The sequence below is a fragment of the Berghia stephanieae genome, chromosome 8, assembly GCF_034508935.2.
Source record: "Berghia stephanieae isolate SIO BIC M18660-M18661 chromosome 8, UCSD_Bste_1.3, whole genome shotgun sequence".
NCBI lineage: Eukaryota > Metazoa > Mollusca > Gastropoda > Nudibranchia > Aeolidiidae > Berghia > Berghia stephanieae.
In genome coordinates this window covers 41,493,446-41,515,424 of record NC_088367.1, presented here as the reverse complement: position 1 = coordinate 41,515,424, position 21,979 = coordinate 41,493,446, and the positions used below count along the sequence as shown (strand labels likewise).

At 37.0% G+C, this 21,979-nt stretch overlaps 1 protein-coding gene across 2 annotated transcripts; it reads right to left on the bottom strand.

Annotated features, from left to right (window-relative positions):
* Nucleotides 1-289: 289 nt before the first annotated feature.
* Nucleotides 290-20,326, bottom strand: LOC144978691 (uncharacterized). 2 transcript variants are annotated; one of them, XR_013646572.1, is made up of 3 exons: nt 19,333-20,326; nt 4,193-7,870; nt 290-3,846 (listed from the first exon to the last, which is right to left on the bottom strand). XR_013646572.1 is itself a non-coding variant. In XM_078925096.1 (2 exons), the coding sequence occupies exons 1-2, from the start codon at nt 20,211-20,213 to the stop codon at nt 5,344-5,346; spliced, it is 3,408 nt and encodes a 1,135-aa protein (XP_078781222.1). In that variant the 5' UTR covers nt 20,214-20,326; the 3' UTR covers nt 290-5,343. The 2 variants fall into 2 exon arrangements, 1 of the variants encoding a protein (XP_078781222.1); XM_078925096.1 differs by having other exon boundaries at nt 290-7,870.
* Between the last annotated feature and the right edge of the window lie 1,653 nt (nt 20,327-21,979).

Genomic DNA, 21,979 nt, shown 5'->3' with positions numbered 1-21,979 from the left:
ATACATAACAGAGAGATGATTTACAAGGAAAAAAATATCATCTCCCAAAACTTTAACTATACATTTGACTGTTTCCCTCCCAGCCAAGGAACTCCAAGGACAAAACCAAGTAATCTCATTCCAAGACAACGACAGGAAACAGTAAAGTTGGAAAACGGGTTGGGGGGATAGAAGACACAGCATGTACCTCCCTGCCCACTATGGGAGGTCAGGATCCCCACCCAGTTGCGCTATATAAAAGCTCTCTCTTTTAAAATTGTGGAAAGACTGACGCTAACGCAATAGTAAATAATAATAATGCCAGTTTTATAAATTCTCAACATATAATGTAATTGGCTGTTTTCTTCTCAGGAAAGACAAAAGAACATTGAAAATATATTTCAACACATACATAGGAGCCCAGATATAAAAATAAAAACATGTTAAAGTAAAGTAATAAATGCAGAAATTAATGAGGAAAATGACCAGTTTCAAAACAACTACAACAGTTGACAACTACAGGTAACAACTACAGTAAAGTTTTAATTCAGAATAGTGAGTGGAGCAGGCACTTATGTTGATTATAACGAGAAACTAAGCGAGGAAAAAAGTTCCAGAAGACAACAGAGAATAAAAACTTTGCGGCGGCAATGGGGGCTCCAACCCGCGACCTTACTGGTATGACAACTCAAGGTCGCGGGTTCGAGCCCCCATTGTCGCTGCGAAGTTTTTATTCTCTGTTGTCTTCTGGCACTTTCCTCCTCACTTAATTTCTTGTTATTACCAACTACAGTAAATAAAACGGGTAAAAAGGGAAATTCAATGCACCCCAGTACCACATCATATTTGAAGTTCAGATTTAAGCCTATAAAAATGAGAAGAAAAAACAGCAAATTGCTCATTTGCCTTGAGCATTTATATACATAGTAGTCCCCTATCCACTAAACACGCTCAAAGCGCTTTACACAAGGTTCCAAGCCAACAAAAACAATAATAGTCAATAGTTTGCGACATGGCGCCAGTAAGGCCACAATCATTACATTTTTTTTTCCAACAGAGACAATTCTTTAACTGCCAGATACTTATTTTACACCTGGATGTGGTGAAAGAATGTCAGTACAGATTGTTTGTTTATTTTTAAGGATTTTACAGAGTTTGCAACACATTTAAGTCATATCAGCGCCAGTTTTGTTTGTTTGTTTCTAAGGGTTTTACGGCGCTTGCAACACATTTAGATTATATCAGTGCCAGTGAAAAGGAAGAAAATTGGGGAGTAAAAACATTCTAGATGCACAATTAAAATGACTTGGGGAAAAAAAAGTAAGACAAAGGGGAATGGTATGTCTGTTTTATTTTTTGTTTGTTTTAAAGGGTTATATGGCGCTTGCAACATATTTAGGTCATATCAGCGCCAGTAAAAAGGAAGAAAATGGGATAGTAGAAGGTCTAGAATTACAATTAAAGCACCAAAGAATAAGCAAGACAAAGGGAAATCGGTTCAAATAATAAACAGATGTAGATTCCAAGAGCATACTATCAGTTTAATGAGTTTGAGATCGCTAAATGTCTCATCCAGACACATGCACAAGATCCCACCAAGAGGAACACACTCAAATGTTTACAAATGTTTGAAAAAAATTTAAATAAGAACAGAGCGATGATTTACAAGGTAAAAAAATATCATCTCCCAAAACTATAGCTTACCATTCAACTGTTTCCCTCCCAGCCAAGGACTCTGCCGGGGTCAGGACAAAACCAACTAATCTGATTCCAAGACAAAGACAGAAAGCAATTGGAAAACAGATACAGGGGGATAGAAGACACAGTAAGTACCTCCCTGCCCACTATGGGAGGTCGGGAACCCCACCCAGTGAGTAAAGATTCTTTTCAAAGGAATAAACTTTGCACTACCATGAAATAGCTGGTGGCAGAGCATACCGGAGGAGGCAAAGACTAACAGCAGTGTATAGACATGGGAAAATCTGGAGAAGAAAGTCCAGGGAAGAGCCAAATGACAAAGCATGATTAATGGCCGATGTTTTGACTGGGGTGAATGGCTTAATTTATTTTTGATTGTTTGTTTTTTAAGCGTTTTACAGCGCTTGAGACACATTTAGGTCATTTCAGCGCCAGTAAAAAGGAAGAAAATGGGCTTATAAAACAATTATAAATTTACAACTGAAAGCACGAGAAAAAAAATAATAAGACGGGTTCAAATAGGGAACAGATGTAGATTCCAAGAACGCATAAAATTGAACAAAATAGTGTTGTGGAAAAGTTATGAAAGAAGAATTGAGATGGATCAATAAACAATACATATATCGATTTTTGGGGGAAACTGTACAACATTTTTTTTTTTCTGTGTTTATTTAAAAAAATAAATTTCATTTAATCTCATTGTACGATAATGTTGTTTTGTTTGTTTTTAAGGGTTTACGGCGCTTGCAACACATTTATGTTATATCAGCGCCAATAAAAAGGAAGAAAATGGGATCGTAAAAAGTTCTAGAATTACAATTAAAGCACCCAAGAGAAAGTAAGACAAAGGGGAACTGGGAACAAATAGGGATCAGATGTAGATTCCAAGAGCATATCACCAATGTACTTAGTTTGAAATCACCTACAAGTCTCATATCCGGACACAAGCACAAAATCCAACAAAGAGGAACACACTCAAATGCTTACATTATACATTACAAAATAACAAATATACTAATACATAACAGAGAGATGATTTACAAGGAAAAAAATATCATCTCCCAAAACAATAACTATGCATTTGACTGTTTCCCTCCCAGCCAGGACTCCGACCAAGGCCAGGGAAAAAACTAAGTAATCTCATTCCAAGACAAAGACAGAAAGCATGTTGTAAAACAGATATAAGGGGATAGAAGACAGTATGTACCTCCCTGCCCGCTATGGGAGGTCAGGATCCACACCCAGATTGTACGATAAGAGCCAATGAATGCATACAGTATACCAATAATCAAAATGTCATTAAATTTCCCCATTCAAACTCAACGACAAATAGATTTCACACAACACAAATGTTATTGCTACCCAAGGAAATACTGTGTTTTGTTGTTTTTAAAAAATCTGTTCAGTTTTCAGAAGCTGTATACCTATTACAACACATTTAGGCCATTTCAACACCATGTAAAAAGAAGGTGTAATTATGTAATTGTAATAGGTTAGCACGTTTAACTTCCAAAATATACTACAATACCTGAGATAAAGTGAGACAGATTTTGGACCTAATATAATGGGTTTACAACACACACGAGTCAATTGTTTGCTTGTCTTTAGAGGTTTAACAACACTGACAACACACAAAGATCATTAAAAAGGTCAGATAAAGTAAGGCATTAGATATAGATTAAAGGGATAACTAAAGCAGAAAAAATGTACCCGTGTTCCTAACCTGATGAAAATCATCCAATCCTCAACTGGATTTTTGCCAAAAATGAAAATTATATCTTTGTATTATTTATCTAATCCATACATAATATAGAGTAGCATACACCTAACACAGAGATGTTAACATTAGAAAAAAATCATCTCTCATGAAAAAAAAAGAAATGCATGATAACAGTGGCCCAATGGCATGCTGTGATTTATCGAAACAAGGATTTTCTATCACATTTGTGTGCAGTCATCATATCGTCTCTCAAAACTATAACTATTTGACTCATTCTCTACGAGGAACACACTCAAATCATATTTTAAAGATAAGAAAAATAACAATAAATAACAGAGAGAGAGACAGAGATGATTTACAAGGAAAAAAAATATCATCTCCCAAAATTATAATTATAGAATTGGCAATTTCCCTCCCAGCCAAGGACTCCGGCCAGGGTCAGGACAAAACTAAGTTTTGTTTGTTTGTTTGTTGCTTTAGGTCTCTTCCAACACAATTGAGGTTATATGAGAGACCGCTGAAACAAAAAAACAAGCAATCTAACAAAAATAGTACAAATGTAAATCAAAATCATAACCTAAAGATATCATAAGCTAAATTATAAATAACCAAGAACAAACAGGCAGAAGATTTACAGAAAAAAAAATATCCCCTGTCAAAAATACAATCACAAACCAAAGAAGCAGGATAGGCTAGTAAAGAGAAGAAGAAACGACATCACTATCGGATCGTACACCCATGCGAACATCATAGGTATATGATTCAAGGGTGATGCTCCCATCCAACCACCCGCACAAAACTAAGTCATCTCATTCCAAGACAAAGACAGAAAACAATTGGAAAACATATTGATATAGGGGAATAGAAGACATGGCAAGTGCCTCCCTGCCCACTATGGGAGATCGGGAACCCAACCCCAGAGTGAAAGTGAAAGTTATGAATTTATCACAATAAAAAAAAAAGATGTCCAGCCCCTTAAAATACAATAGAACTAACTCTTGCTTATTTGTCATAAGTCAGAAATGTTTGCTCTCACAAAAACCACTGAATTATTTATTAGGGTATTTGGCAAAAAAAAAAGTGTAGGATTATAAATTGAGTTATCTTGTCAATTAATTAATGCAGGTATCAAATATGGGAAATTATCGTTATCATAAGTTAAGTTTTGTTAAGCATTGCATCCTAATTAAATTACTGTTTTCATGAAACAGTTAGGTCCTACTGATTTATTTTTTACTCAGATCACTTTTTGTTTATTTTTCAAAATCTGTATAAAACTAATTCTCGCATTCGGTAAGAAGTAATAGAAATAGAAACATGGGTCGACTTAACAACCCATATTATTAAAGGTATTATTTCTCTTTTTATTTGTTTCCTTGTTTATTCTGTGACCTTTCTAATTGCTTGTCATTAAGTTCAAAATATTTTTAATTTGCATTCAAAATGGCATTATTTTAAAAACGCAGTATTTTTAATTATTGAGCTATTAACTGCAATAGCATTGGAAAATAAGCACCAGAGAATACTTTGGAGAGATTGCCCATCCTCTGATATATTTCACATAATGTTGTAATAATACGTTAAGTTTTTAAAAATCCTTCAAGCATACTGTACATGACAGATCCAATCATTTTGATTTTCCTTTCATCAAAAAAAAAAAAAAAGCAAACATTACATTACATAATACATGTAATGACTTTGGGTATATATTGCCGTTCACTAACAAAACCACTGGTTACGTGAATATGAATAAGTCATAATTAGACAAAATTATCCATACTGAACCAAATCTTAAAATTTCCTTAGTCTTGAGAAATATCATCACATAAAGAAACAAAATTCTCAGACAATATCTTGAAAAACATTTCGATAAAACACTAACATATAAGATTTAAAAAAAAAAAAAATTAATAACAACATCAAAAACAATAAAAGCAACTAATGTTTCAAGAATTTGTTGAGTTCATGGGACTCACTTTTGCCACCGGTTGACGAAACTTTGCTGCAGGATCAGCCAGTGATAGACTAGATGAAGATGAAGTGGGTGTAATATCTTTCACATGTGTTGTCACTGTCTGAGCTTTCCACGTGAGTTTGTCCTTAGTCGGTACAATAACAGCAGGTGCTGGGTGGTAAAACGGACAGCTTGGATTCTGACACGCTGCCCCAAACCGACACGGCTTTGGGTGAAGAAACAAGCAGGTAGGGTTATGACAATTTGGAAAGAATCTGCAAACTGTGGCGGTGCGAGATGGGACAGGAGCAGGTGCCTTAGGGGGGTGGAAGGGAATAGTTGGTACAGATGATGGTGCTGATGAGGATAAAGATGAAAGTCCTGGACGCCGACTGATGTGGGTGAAGGGACAATCCTGTCGTGTGCATTTTGAGTCAAATTTACAGTTGGGGTGGATGAAAAGACATTTGTCTGCAAATTTACAGTTAGGAAATGTTTTGCAGTATGAAGTAGGATGGTGGAACTCGCACTCAGAGCCTGCAGCACAGGCAGGCCAGAATTTACAACGTTCAGACATTTTTGCCTTTTGAAGAGCTGTGAGGGAGGTCAAAGATGCATTATTGATATACCCACCACTCGTTGAAGGTGAGATTTGCATTCTGGACTCCTTATCTTCAAATTCGTCGTCCGAATCTTTCAGATTAATTGAGAAAGGTTGGATTTTAGGTGGGAGAGGTTTGTTGATCTGGGGCTCATCCCGGATAATACCACTGCTGATTGGAGGAAGAGGGTGGGGTTCTCCGAGGTTAAATTGAACAGGAGGGAACGGTGTATGGGGTAGTGCCCCTGGAGAAATTGTAGTTGACTGACCAATGTTAGATTGCACTGGAATACCAACAGAAGGGACCATTTGTTGAGCAGATGGTGGCAGAGGAGGAAGTAGAGTTAACTGAGGAGCATATGTGGCAATGGATGGTGACAGCTTCTTGGAGGGGTCAACTACCATTGTTTGAGGTGGCCGTATGTATGGGGGTAATTCCATGCTTTTTCCATCATTTCCACTGCTGTCGGAGTATAACTGTCTTTCGTCTACACCATCCAATGTCACAATAAACCTGGTCCCAGGCTTTGGTTTGTCTGCCTCACTTTTGACTCCAATCATCGTCTCTATATCATCTGCGTCCTCAGCATTCACCTCTGCGTCAAGATTCAACTCATCCTGTACTGTGTCGTTTAAAAGCTCTGGCTCCAACTTTTCCCCAATCATCTCTGCTAAATCTTCTGGTTCCCCCTCCTCATCTTCAACAACTTTCTGAGATGTATTGTTGTCATTACGATCGTCGTCATCAACTTCTTTATTTTTATCTTTCTTGCTTTCCTCTTTCATGACAGTCTGTTTCACAGTTATAGAAACACTCTTTCCTTCCGTTATTCTCCCAATCCTCGTATTCTCTTCTTTTTTATTACCTGCATCTTCCTCTTCTTCATCTGCTTCGTCCTCCTCCTCTTCCTCCTCCTCATCATCATCATCTGCATCTTCAAAGCATCTACTGTCCGGACTCACACTTTTTCGAAGTTTTCGACCACTAGCACTCACAGACAAAACCGCCTCTCGGCATTGCTTATTGACCAAACTTTTAGCATGTGTGGAAATGGCCATTCTGCCTTTACCTACTGTTTCACCTTTGATATGACTATTACCTTGAAGACCTTCAACCTCTAACTCATCCCTCTTCACTACAATCTTCCCTAATCTTGAAGCAATAGAACCTTTTAATGCTGGAGGGATTGATGAGTTTACAATTATTTGTATTGTATCGTCTTTACTGTTTGAAGACCTCGTCATTTTTTTCCTCAAATCAAACCCCCCTTCACCACTGCTGTCTTCAGTTTCCAAACTTTTCCTTGATTCTGACAAAGTTGTTCGTACAACAGGGCCCAAACGTGCTTTGATCTTTAAATCTTTCACACCATCGTCATTTTCATTATCCCTTCTCCTACCACTCACTTGTCTTATACTACTAAGACTGGATGAATTCCCACGCCGTTGGTTACTATCTTCAACTTTCCGACTATCCGTTTTCCTTGGTGACTGACGGACATTCCTCGAATGACTACCATTTCCGTGACTTACTGGTTCTTCTTTGCGATCAATACCAATGTGCTTGAATAACTCCATTCTTCGAGATCTGGATATGAGATCCCGGCGATCCTGAGAAGACAGTGTTTGTCTGGCATGTTCAGACCGACTATCTGCATGATGTCCTCCTCTACGATGATCAACTTCCCGATGTGATGAACTTGAGCTTGATGAAGCTCTAAGACCAACTGAAGAGCCTTCCTTTCGTGAAGGTATATACGGTGGAGGACTGGGTTCAAGGCCACCTGATGACTTTTTCCTCTTTGGGGTGTAAACTTCAGAAGGAGAATCCTCTCTGTCTGTTGATCTCGGGGCAACAATTTGTCTCTTGATGGCAATGGATCGCTCTGCTTCTCCCATAGCTTTCACTAGAAGAGCTCTGTAAGGTAAGAAAAAAATATGGCTTAATGTAAGCAAATAAGAGCTTTTAGTTGAAGGGGTTTATAAAGCAAGTTTGAAGAAACCATGGCTTATTATTTAAAAAAAACAACCCTCAGTTGGATTGGAGGAACTAATCATAATGACAACAACAACAACAATAACAACAACAACAACAACAATAATAATAATAATAATAATAATAATAATAATAATAATAATAATAATAATAATAATATTACACAAACACATACAACAACAACAACAACAACAACAACAATAATAATAATAATAATAATAATAATAATAATAATAATAATAATAATAATAATAATAATAATAATAATAATAATAATAAAAATAATAATAGTAATAATAATAATACACAAACACATCATAAACCGACCCCTTTCCGAGTGCTGAACTCCAGTAAAATGACATTATGTACTTACTGTTTAACCCTATTCCTGTACTGTGTTTAAGAACCCCGATTCCTGCACTGTGGGGTACAAATGTACCCCAGACCCTCACATAAGGAAAAAATCTCAATATTCCTATTCCTGCACTGTGGGGTACAAATGTACCCCAGACTCATAAGAGCAATTTAATCATTGTATTCCTATTCCTGCACTTATATACCCTATACTTTATATGAGAAATATATAAAGACTGTATGTATTCCTTTTTTTCAGCACAATAAATGCATTTCAGAGTAATGGAGATTTATTTTAATATTAATTCAATATCTGTACTTTGGGTACAAATGTTGTTCATGTAGAATGTATGTGCCTCTTCTCATCTCTAATTTATACTTGTGATGTGCAGTTCCAATGCAATTCACTGCACATCCATATGAAATAGAATTTTCATTTCATACAGTATACGCAACCTGTAGGGCCTCTTTCTGTTCTTATAATATCTATTACAGCTCATATTCGGTTATCTTCACACCAAAGACAAAGGGATGATGTGTGAAAATACTTTTTCCAAAGACAACGCCAAGGCTAATCTGTTATTATTACCATCCAACCAGCCATGACCATGATAAAGATTGCTTGTCTTTGCTACAAAACTAGTCATATGCTGGTGAACCTCTGAAATCTTTAGTTGTGTTCCCAAGTTGGTTTGCTTCAAATATCCAAAATAACTTATTAAAACCCCTGGTTTTGTCAAACTCACTCTGTTGGAATTTCTTGTGTGAAATGGACAGCTGCAATGGTTAACTATCCTCTGAATAGGACATAGTCCATTGATGACAATTTTTCACAAAATATATTTATCAAACAATTTCAAGAACCATTTACTACTCTAGAGGTAGTTTTGAAATCACTTGCAAGCTTCATCACTGTTCATAGAACTATAAATACTTTATGACTTGCTGCGGTGATTTGCAACAAGGAATGTTGGATAGTCCCACAAACCTCATTTGTGTCTTGTCAACACTCATCTAGGTCTTGGCCTCAGACTGTTGCAACAGTGTATGAACTTCAATTTAGGGACCCAATTTCATGTCATAGAGCCCATTACTGGTACGACAACTCCGCCTGGCCGATGACTCTCAAGTAGTCGGGAAGAGAGAGAGAGAGCTCTAATAATGACTACGGTTAGAGACGATCTTTTTTGGGATCGTGGATAGCTCATACGGTAGAGTCACGCTCTTCCCAGCCAGGCGGAGTTGTCGTACCAGTAAGGTCACGGGTTCAAACCCCCATCACTGCTGCAAAATTTTTATTCTCTATTGTCTTCTGGCACTTTCCTACTCACTTCATCTCTTAGTAGTAGTAGTAGTAGTAGTAGTAGTAGTAGTAGTAGTAGTAGTAGTAGTAGTAGTAGTAGTAGTAGTAATAGTAGTAGTGATGGTGGTAGTAGTAGTGGTGGTGGTAGTAGTCGTAGTAGTAGTAGTAGTAGTAGTAGTAGTAGTAGTAGTAGTAGTAATAGTAGTAATGGTATTAGTTGTTTTAGTAGCAGTGGTGATTTATCTCCGCCCATCATCATCACAATTCAGCCTTTTAAAAAGAATCACCATAACCAATACATCAAAATCCTTACCACAATTCACTGCACATGCTATTTGAAATAGAATTTTCATTTCATACAGTATACGCAACCTGTAGGGCCTCTTTCTGTTCTTAGGCGGAAGATTCTCAGCCCCGTAATAGTCATGTCGGTGTGATGATGGTTGCAGTAGCAGTGGAAGGAATTGCTGTTGTTGTGATGATGATGAGGGTGGGGATGCTTGTTTGTTGTGATGATAGGGAAATAGTGATGTTATAATTATGATCACAGGCAGATTGGCAGTTTAATAATAGTATTATGTTGATTGTTGAGGTTGTGATGATATTTATGAGGAGAATGATGATTGTAGTGGTGACGGTGATGATGATGATGATAAGAATGTCGGTGATGATGATGTTGGTGTTGACCAGAAAGATTAGAAGTAATGTGTGATGAACAGATTATTCTATTAATAATATATACCTGTATTAATTCAAAGTGGGTCATACACGAAGGGACTGAGCGTTGAACTTAATCCTTATGCCTAAAGCATCACTGTGTGACACTGAACCACTACCAAAAATTGACTATACAGCTTAGCTATTGCTCCCAATCATAAATACAATGGGATATAAAGGAAAAAATGGTATTTTACTTATGTGTAGTATGGGGTACATTTGTACCCCACAGTGCAGGAATCAGTATATTTTTGTTTTTTCTTTATATAAGAGTCTGGGATACATTTGTACCCCACAGTGCAGAAATAGGACATGAGACACGTCATGCATGTATATCTCAACAACTACCCATTTTTTTCAAACAATTTTTCAGTATGACTTATAACTCGATATTTTTGAGGAATTGTCCAAATTTGGGGCAATTCCGTTGAAAAATAAAATATTTTAGAGCCAAAAAACATGCCTTGGGGTAAAAATGTACCCTACAGGGCAGGAATAGGGTTTAATACCAAAATCTAGAGGCGCCTAAATGAGTCAATAAACTGTATAGTAAAAAAAAAAAAAAGAAAGAGAGAGAGAGAAAGAGAGAGAGAGAGAGAGAGAGAGAGAGAGAGAGAGAGAGAGAGAGAGAGTTGTGGTGTGTGGAGTGAGAGAATATGTGAGGAATGTGGAGAGAGTGTGTGTGTGTGTGAGGAGAGAGAATATGATGAGAGAAGAGGAGAGATGAGAGAGGAGAGAGGTGTGTGTGTGTGAGAGAGAGAGAGAGAGAAGAGAGAGAGAGAGAGAGAGAGAGAGAGGAGAGGGAGAGAGATGTGTGTGTGTGTGAAGAGAGAGAGAGAGAGAGAGAGAGAGAGAGAGGGGAGAGAGAGAGAGAGAGAGAGAGAGAGAGAGAGAGGATGATGTTGAGAGAGAGAGAGAGAGAGAGAGAGAGAGAGGAGAGGATTGTTGGTAGGAGACAATGAATATAAAAGAGAGATGATGAATGAATATATGTTTAAAAATAATATAAATATGATAGAAGACACTTAATAATATAATCAATTTTACAATATATAACTACACATCTACCAAAGAAAGAAAAAAAAAACAATCTAGACCCATTCCCCCCCCCCCCCCCCCCCCCCCCCCCTATGCCCTTTCCTTTGGACCATAAGATAGCTCCACCCATTCAAGAAGACCAATATAATTGGTCTTGTTGTCCCTCTTGACCATATAGTCTTTTTTAAAACGAAAGACAAAGTATGGGACTAGTTCAAAAATGGAACGGATGCAGATTTCAAGAGCACATTATCAATGTACTCTGAGATCAGCTCTCATCCAGACACAAGCACAGGTTCCACTGAGAGGAATACACACAAATACTTACAAATCATATTCATAACAAAAAAATATAACGGTACATAACAAAGAGATAATTTACAAGGCAAAAAAAAAATATAATCTCCAAAAAGCTAAGGACTCTGGCCAAGGCCAAGCCAAGCCAAAATCAGTTAATCTCATTCCAAGACAAAGACCGAAAACTAGTTAGAAAACAGATACAGACCTGCCAACCTTCTCAGGATGAAAAGTGTATTCCATGACCCTAAAAAGTGTATTTTTTAGCAAAAAAAGTGTATTTTGTTCGCACATGTGAAAAAAAAGTGCGCACTATACAGAAATTTATATAAAAGCTAACATCAATCCCAAATCAAAATAAACTCTGATGCATCATTCATTCAGAAACACGGTCAACAGTTGGTGTACGACATGTGTGTATCAATGCATCAAATGTATCATTAAGATCATTCACATCACACATCTTTTAAAAAATCGTATTAAATCCACTAAAATCGTATCCGCGTATTTGGGGTCCAAAAATCGTACTAAAATACGATTAATCGTACTGGTTGGCAGGTCTGCAGATATAGGGGGATAGAAGACAAAGCAAATGAACTCCCCATCCACTATGGAAGGAAAAAAGGCCCCACTCAATCACTGTATAAATTGAACTAGACAAATTAACATTAAAGAAAAGAAGAAAAAAACCCAACAAATAAAACTCTTACATATGAAAACAAAATGTGTAATCCACTCATGACAATGAGGCTATTCTTTTTATATTATTTTCTTTTAAGTTACGCCCTTCCACCGTGGCATCATTAGTTACCATTGCCTTGGCATTCCATGAAGTATATCGATAATCCATCAAACTAAACAAGATGTCTAAAGTCAATAAGAATCACCCATACTACTGTCCAAAGTATACTGTATTATGATACTAATATTGTTTTTACCTATAGGAATTTTGTGATTTTGTCTACTTTGCTCATTGGTTGAACAAAGCAGATGGGATTACTTGTATTGTTTTGTATATATATGTTATTCTCAGTTTCAGTCTTAACAATTGCTTTTAATGTACATAAAATATGTTTTAAAATGCAGTATTTTACAATTGTATTACACAGTAAGGATGCAATTTCCCATTATAATGAACAGACCTGAATACTATTTACGAAAAATTCGTAGAATTAGGAAAACTTGGCTCAAATTTCAGAACTTCCTGAGCATCTTTAAGTCATTAAAACTTATTGAAAATGAAAGCTGATGCTCGGCGACATCATGTTAAAGATTTTGAAGTGATCTTGTGAGAGTAATTTCTTTATTTTTATGGTTAACTAGAATGACTATATGACTATAATTTTTATCTTCCAAAAATTTTATGAATTTCATGAATGTCAAGTAGGCAGGTCTGAATGACATCACTGCAAATATAAGGCAGACAGATTAGATTAAGAGGCCATCAACGAACAAAACTTTCTTCCTTACATCACAGGCATCTTAAGTAGAGCCAATGGGTAAAATTATAGAAGTGAACATAGAATTTAATCCCACTGTGATAACGGAATGAAATGCAGGCATTTTATCTTGTCATTTACATAAATCCCCATTCCTCAATTAAATATCAGTAACATACTGCTCCGAGCACCCTCAATGCCATGAAGAAAAAGGTCATTCGACTATTTTAAAAAGTGCTCATCTACGATAACCAATCATACACCTCAAGGGTTCGGGGTTTTTTATAATTGACATTATAACTCTCCCTTTTCACCAAGAGAGCTGTCACATCAATGCAGCAATGTGACTTGGGTTTCATTAATGAAAGCGGAAAGATATTACGTCAGTTTATAGGAAAACGTGAGACCATGTACAGGTTGAGTATATCAATATAAATAAATAAAACAAAAAATAAAAAGCTACCAACTGCTTTAAGAAACGGACTGCTCCAAACTTGATCATTTTCTAGGCTGTGGTGAAGCTCTGGTAGAGCCATCCCTGTCAGAATCTTTGGCATGGGTTGCAGTTGTGTTGATTTCTCGAACATTTAAAATTAATTCCCTTTTATCTACACTTCTTTCCCTCTCAGAATGATTCAAATCTCCTTTTACAATAGAACCACCCTCTTTATCAGTAGATCCTTTTATGGCTTGTTTCTTCTTCTCCTCATCTTCATCATCATTATCATCTTCCTCTGAGTCAGTATCCTCATCAGATCCATCGGAACTGCTTTCACTTTCATCATCACTTGATTTGCCACGTGAGTTTGTGATAGTGATTTTCAAGTTTTTAGCTAACACTTTTAACTGTTCTGCACTCAGAGGTTTTGGAGAATCGGCACCAGAATTCTGATTCGTCGCACCACTTCCACTAGTTTGCGCATTCTGAAGAAGAGGACGAAATTTCAATATAGAATTTTGGCTTTTACTCGATGACATGGATGATTCAAGTTCTGAACGGCGTTTTAGGTGCAGGGAATCGAGAGATATCGGTTGTAATAACGGGCTGCCATGACTGGTGGATGGTTGTAGGTGCACGTCAGACTGGGATGAGAATAAATTAATCTCAGAAACATTGGCATGAGGATTATGGCGGTGACGAAAGGGACTAAGACGATCATTTTTGCTGCTGGAAGTAACAAGGGTATTGTCTGATTTGGGCATTGTGATTGATGACTGTGACTGTGAAATGCGTAAGGGAGATTCAACATCCTGTGTAATACTACATGAAGAAGTATTGATGGATGGACTTGGCTTGATTTTGGATTTTAAATTTGTAGATTCATTGCAATCGGTTGACGCCAAGTTGTTGGAACTCATTGTAGTATTTGTACACTGCTGCTTTTGAGAAACACAATTTGAGGATCTGTTGCCACCAGTACTACTTATTTGTAAACTGGAATTATTCACAACACTGGTATTATTACTATTATTTATTGATGCTGCAGTCCATCTATCGTTCCCACCAGACTGGATAGAAGACTCATAATCAAATAATATCTTTTGAATTCGGAGTTTGGCAATAGCAAGGTTTCTCTGATTCATTTTGCGTAAACAGCATGCTATACTTTGACAAAATGCTGAAATATCATCGCGGTCACTACTGATCTCTTCCTTGCTTTGAGTAAGTACTTCCATTAAGACTGTTCTGATGCTATCCAAACTGGCTGTTTGATCCAATTGGACCATGACGCTTCCAGTTTGATGAGAGTCTCTGATCCTATCTTCAATTATCGTCTCCTCATTCTCTGTTACATTGGTTGCCAATATGCTCTGATCCAATCCATCACTGAAAAAAAGAGAGGTCAAACAAAAAAAATAATAATAAAGAAAATCTGAACTGACAGCTCCTCTCTAGTGGCATTTCTCTATCACTATCCTTTATTGAAGACTTGGAATTTTCTTTTATAAGTGTATCAGTTTAAAGGTTGAGAACATAAAACCTACAAATACTGTCAACAATTCATTCTTGTTTAGCTACAATGCTATCTATCATTTTGCACACATTTTAAAACGATAAAGGAATTATCATATAAAGAAAAGTTGCTTGCTTCAGTCTTTCACATTAAGTCTTTAACTTCAATGAAAACACAATTTCACAACGGTACATACCTTTTTATTTAATGTTTTGCATTTTCACTCATCATAGGATGACATGACCATTGCTCTTCATCAGGTGAAAATCTGGCCTCCTAAAAACTACTACATCACAAATTTGAAATTACGTTAACATAAAAAATGAAATCATAAAAAACAAACAAAAATAAAACAAAACAGTGTCTTTTGTTCTGCTTCATTTTGTTTTGTTTTTTCTTATCACAAAAAAAGAATGACAGAGAGTGTTTTCATTTAAGTTAAAGACTGAAAACAATATTTATCTACTCGGTATTGCAAAATGTTTTGACAAGTTTAATCCTCCTTCAAGATGTCAAACAAAATCAAAGTGTTTCAAAGACATGCATGGAGGAAATTTTATTGAAGTGTATATAAAATTTACCCAATACCTACCAGCATTTTATTTTTGCAAAGAAAAACATTTCCAAATCATATGAACTCTTAGTCTTCATTTCAGAAAATCAAGATTTATCTCCATAATCCTTTTTTTCCGCAGCCTAATCAAAATTTAATAATTATATATTAATACATGATGGTAAAACCGAAACTCTAGGGATCAAGCAATCTATTTCAGTTTTAAAACATTGTAGTTTTGTTAAGATTTGAAGCTTGAAATCTAAAGTATGAGGAGCATGCTTTCATTTCGACAAGATTTGACAGTTCTCTACAATAAGGTGATGGACAACCAGAGATGCTATCAAGTCAGCAGTTAATGAAGAAAAGAATGAGAGTCGAGATTGACCTGCTAAGTGGCCCTGTTAGCCTCGTGTGTTTAAGTAAGTGTATTCGCCTTGTCAGACGGGGCAAACGAACCCCACGCGCATGTGTGAATGCGTGTTATGAAACAGTGCTCACTCGGTCGTAACTTTCAGTAGTCTGGTAGGGTTTTTTAAAATAAAACAACTATAGTACTATTCACTGATCGCATATATGGTGTGCAGCAGATGTGCAAACTTGAAATTGTACAAATCTATATATTTCTCAAGAGGGGGGAAAGAGAGAGGAGAGGTTAACGTCAATAAGAAAATAATTTACTGCCTATGGGATAATAATGATTGCTTGCTTGCATGATTCACTTGTGACATAATGCTTTGGGAGGATGGCGTATGTTTACAAGATGTTATCCAGACAAATACACAACACCACACTGACCACAGTATGGAGAGAGGCTTATATCTAAAGTTCTGCCAACATGGGCCTTGGTTACAAAGTCTCTATAAAGAACTGGATTTAGTGTTTTCCCACAAATTTCACATTAACTGATTATACTCATTACAGTAAGTAATATGTCTCAGATACAATGAGAGTGGATTAATTATCTCATTCAAGGTCTTCATAAAATGCATGGTGTCTTTTCTCAAGATAAATTAATACAAAAACAAACACACACAAACACACACACACACACACACACACACATACCAGGTTTTAATTTAATTGTTTTAAAGGCACTTCTTAAGGCACTTTTGTTTTATTTCCATGGGTAAGAGTAAGATGTTTGAACTCCAATTTGCTTGCTTGAACAATATAATTAATAATTTCTGTTGACATCACTTTCGTTTGATGGATTATCAATATTCCTTCACAAAATACCAAGACAGGCCCAACTCTTGACTATGTCCCTCAGAGGGGCGCAATTTCTTTTTCTTTTGGTAACATGGTTAGTCTAAATGAAGTTGAGCTAGAAGAATTCAAGATCCCCATTCTATTATACAGTTCATGCAGAGATACCAATTTTAAATTTGTCTCACAGGAATTTCAGACACCACTCGAAGGAATTTCAATGCCGAAAGAGGAATTTCCGCACACAAGTATGTATGGTATTTGGCATTGTGTATTACATACTGTATAAATCTAAATAGATATTATATCTGATTAGAACTATATTACGATATGTAAACCCAATGCCACATAAAATCCCAAAGTTTCCTTATTTTAAATGAAGTAAAGCTCCAAAACCTAATGGTAGTGATTGTAGAACTGGTGGTAGAGAGGGTAATGTGGTGTTGGTGGTTGTAGTAGTGGTGGTAGTGATGATGATGTGATGGTGGTTCTAAGTAGTGGTCGTGATGATGATGTTGTGGTTGTAGTAGTAGTAGTGGTAGTGATGATGTGGTGGTGGGTGTAGTAATAATTGTAGTTGTAGTAGTGGTAGTAGTAGTGGTAGTAGTAGTAGTAGTAGTAGTAGTAGTAGTAGTAGTAGTAGTAGTAGTAGTAGTAGTAGTAGTAGTAGTAGTAGTAGTAGTAGTAGTAGTAGTGATGATGATGATGATGATGATGATGATGATGATGTGGTGGTGGTAGTTGTAGTAGTAGTGAAGATAATGTGGTGGTGGTGGTTTTAGTAGTTTGATGATGTGCTTGTGGTGTTTGAAGTAGTAGCGGTAGTGATGATGATATGGTGGTGGTGGTGGTTGTAGTAGTAGTGGTAGTGATGATGATGTGGTGGTGGTAGAAGTAGTGGTAGTGATGATGATGTGGTGGTGGTGGTTGTAGTAGTGGTAGTGATGATGATGTGGTGTTGGTGGTTGTAGTAGTAGTGGCAGTGAGGATGATGTGGTGGTGGTGGTTGTAGTAGTAGTGGCAGTGAGGATGATGTGGTGGTTGGAAGGGTGGAAATGGGGTTTCACATTGAAACCAAATTTAGAATAAAGTAGAGGTAGTAGCAGAGTTACTTTCCATATGGGTGACAAGATAGCTTAAAGACTGCTCGGATTTCCCTATGTCGACTTTGATATATATATATATATATATATCTTCTTCGGTACATCCCGTGTCACTAATTTTACTGCCTAAATATGATGCAAATATTGCTGCTCAAAGAAATAAATAACAATGTGAAATTGAATGTAGGTGTAAGCTTCAATTTAATATATGAAAACAGATAAAATGGACGTTTCAGGTTTCCCCCTTATCAACAAAACAGGATGAATGAAACACTACGGACGAATGAGATAATATGGTAGTGGCATTTCTGACAAATTCAAAAAGCAAACAACACTAAAATAAAACCCCTGATCTCATGCCCCCCATACAGAAATAATGATGTTGATGTGGCAGAGGCAGTGAGGATACAATATGGTGATGGTGGTGGAGAAGGGGGTAGTGCTGTGATGGAGACAGCTGGTAAAGTTGATGATGATGATAATATGATGGAATGTTGGTACTGTCATAGCAGTAATAGTTGTAGTGGCGAATATTTTGTAGTAGCGATGATGATGTGGTGGTGGAGTTAGGGATGGTGATGCTGTATTGTTGGTGGTGAGGATGATAGCTGTTGTAGTGGTGATGGTCAGAGTTCTGCAGCAGTGGTAGTGGTAAGGATGATAATGATACTGTTGGTGGGGGTCTGTATTGGATATTGGTGGTGATAAGATGATGATGATGATGATAATTACGAAGAGGGGTGGCGATGAGGGTTCAGCAGTGGTGATGGTAATGGCTGGAATGAGGGGGCAAGGGATATTTACATGTGGTGGTAGGGATGATGACAAATCTTTTAATTTTACAGGCAGGTTCAAGTTTAAATGACATCATCATAGTGTTATAGCTTCTCATTTTCAAAGAAAGAGAAAGAGGGGAAAGAGATAGAGATTTGTTAACATATAGATAGATAGAGAGAGAGAGAGAGAGAGAGAGAGAGAGAGAGAGAGAGAGAGAGAGAGAGAGAGAGAGAGAGAGAGAGAGAGAGAGAGAGAGAAGTATATATTTATTACGACCTGATCCAAGTTTCATTGGGGACCAGGACATTTCTCTGCAATTATTATCCAGGTGAAAATAGTTAAGTCTGCAGTTAATGTTAGATTAGCAATACTACAAATTTTGATATGACTGTAATGTAATATGGTTGCCTCATTCATGAAGTTTGACCTATGGTCGGGGTGCAAAGATTAGTATTCGCAAGTCTGATTGCCAATGTAAATAATATGGGCTTGATTTCACACCATTGTAATGGACATTATTTTAATATTGACAGTAAATATTCCCATTACGAGCCCATATCAGGCCTGCAAATAACTAAATACACATTTGGTTAAGATTAAGACGTAAAGACTAAGACAAGAAATGTAAAATAGGTATACCTGTTTGCTTGAAGGGCAGGTGGAATTTTTGACTTTCGACTGGTGACTTTGACGACACTCGCAACACTCCCAACGGCAGGGCACAGGGGGTCATACTCCTCTTCCTCTTCATCTTTGCTGACATTTGCAACAACAGATATTAGACCCCTATGTTTCTTAGGGGCACTGGATGACTGAACACTACGTCTTTCACTGGCTGGACTCGCACTCCTTTTTCTCCTGACTGTAGCATTACGGATGTCACTGCCAGTATCTCTGTCTGACTCTGAGCAATGAGTTTTACCAGCCTGTGAAGCTTCCTGGTGAGATTGTTGTATTCTGGCTTCTGTTGTTTCTAACTCTGCTGCAAGTTCATCTGTGGGTGCAACAGTCACCAACATCTGCCGTACATCTTCTATTTCCGTGGAATCAGTCTGACTTGTTCCTTTTTCTTTATTACTATCATGTTGAGAATTGTCCTTATCCTGTTTAGTTTTTTCACCAATAGATTTGGAATCACCCGTTTTGTCGGTTTTCGTATCTGCACTTTTCTTCGATCTAACTTTCTTTCCCTGAAAACTTTCACCTTTGCTCGATTTTTTCACCTTTTTCTCTTTTTTGGAATCTGATTTTTTCTTCTCTTTTGCATCTTTATCTGCATTAGAATCCACAGAAATAGTTTGCAATTTTCCAAGTAATCCATGCAACCACTCTGCAAAAGTGTCTGTATTTTTACCCAAAAAAAGATTGAGATCAGAAATCATTTGCTCACGACTTTTCTTGTTCGCAACCATCACCATTATGTAGTCAGGCAACTCATCATCAACGTACGCTCCAAGTTCGATTAGCTTTGCTTTGATAGCAGATCTGATTTTTTGACTTATCTCTGTCCCCACCTCCATGATTAATTAGTCTTGTGTGTGTCTGCTCTGCAAATTAAAAAATTCCATATAAACACGATCATTGATCGTTTGGCAATGTCGTTCTGTAGATGAAAATAAAACAAAACGGAAGTATCGGTAAAAGTAGGCGGTGGTAATACAAAAACAAGAATCAATTTGGGATGGACTTAAAATGCGGAACAAACAACAAGAAATCATCATCATCATCATCATCATCATCATCATCATCATCATCATCATCATCATCATCATCATCATCATCATCATCATCATCATCCATCATCATCATCATCATCATCAGCATCATCATCTCCATCCTCATCGAACATATTATTGGCAACGGCTAATTCTTCTTTAATGGTGAAAACCGACATGCACATAATAGCCACCCTACACTAGGAGGTAAAACTTCAGTGGGGACCACAGACTACTAGGAGCAGACCTGACAACAGCCACTTTTTAGTGACTAATCGTCCCTGGTTGCATAAAAAAGAAAATGGCGGTGCTCGACCTCTCGTGTTCAGATTCTTTATGGGGGAGTAGATAATGAGTTCCCTATATGGCCATACCAATCATGTAGACATCCTTTGATGATATAAGCCTACCCTTTGATATCTGCAGTCGCCTTTTCGTTTTCTACGGTCACTCATGGCTAAACAGCCGTCAACAATGAACTGAACCATCGTTGAAACACTGGAAGACGCTCATGGCATAGTTGCGTCACAATCACCACGTTGCTGAATATATTATCCAGGCACGGTTGATAGGTAAAAAGCCAAATTATGTTCTAGTTACATTTGAAACAAACAAAGTATATCACTGATCTTGTCTCATTGAGATATAAAGAATGATATAAAAATCAAGAGAATCGGCCGATAAATAGAAAAGTTGCTAAAAAAAAAAGAAAGCTAAAATAAACAAAAGCAATTTTTAAAATCAAATTTATTCGTAAAATAGTTGGTTTTCAACCGATTTTTCTGAAATAAGGACCATTGTCCTTTTTTTTCAAGCTGATTTCAACAATGTGACTTTCAAATTCCTCAGAATTATATTTTCTACTTTCAGATTTTAGCTTTTAGGCCTACTCTAAAAGGTGTTATATTCCTTGCGTAACAATAGCGTAATACATCGACGGTGAGATTCACAATTCTACACGAATGGACGGTGGCGGTAGATCAAAGAGGTGTACCAAATTTATTTACCAACTACTTTTCTTAGTGCTAAAATTACAAAGTATTAATTTCGTGTCAGAAAAAATAACTCTCAACTTCCTATCTCTTTATTACAATAAAATTGATACAACGAATGACAAAATCGCCCCACAAATAAGGGAGTTATAAATTATTCATAATATTTTTTAAAGTTATTAATATAAACCCGATCATTGGAGCCAAGTCTAAAATGTACAAGTATAAGTGTAGTTTTAATATGTCTAATTTGGTTTATCATCATAAACCTGGCCTTTTTTTCCATTTTCCGTCCACAAATCAAGGTTAATCGAGCTCAGTCAAAGACATTCCTATCGAGATTAAATCGCACAACGTCCCTGGTTTCATAAAAAAGAAAATGGCGGCGCTCGACCTCTCACTAGCCACTTTTGATGACGTTTTCCTACTTGGTGTCGTCTCTAGTCCTGTATTCTCTATGGTGGGGACTGAGGCGCGGAGAGATGTTAATGGGCGCGACCGAAGGCGTAGGGTGAGTTCCCTTCAGCCGGACCGAAGGGTTGTCGGCCGCCGCGGAGGCCAAAAATCTTTCGACATGTT

Coding starts and splice junctions, on each gene's coding strand:
- LOC144978691 (XM_078925096.1), bottom strand. CDS start 20,213: ATGGAGGTGGGGACAGAGATAAGTCAAAAAATCAGATCTGCTATCAAA. Junction 7,871..19,332: donor CCTGCCCTTCAAGCAAACAG/GTATACCTATTT, acceptor CTTACCTTACAG/AGCTCTTCTAGTGAAAGCTA.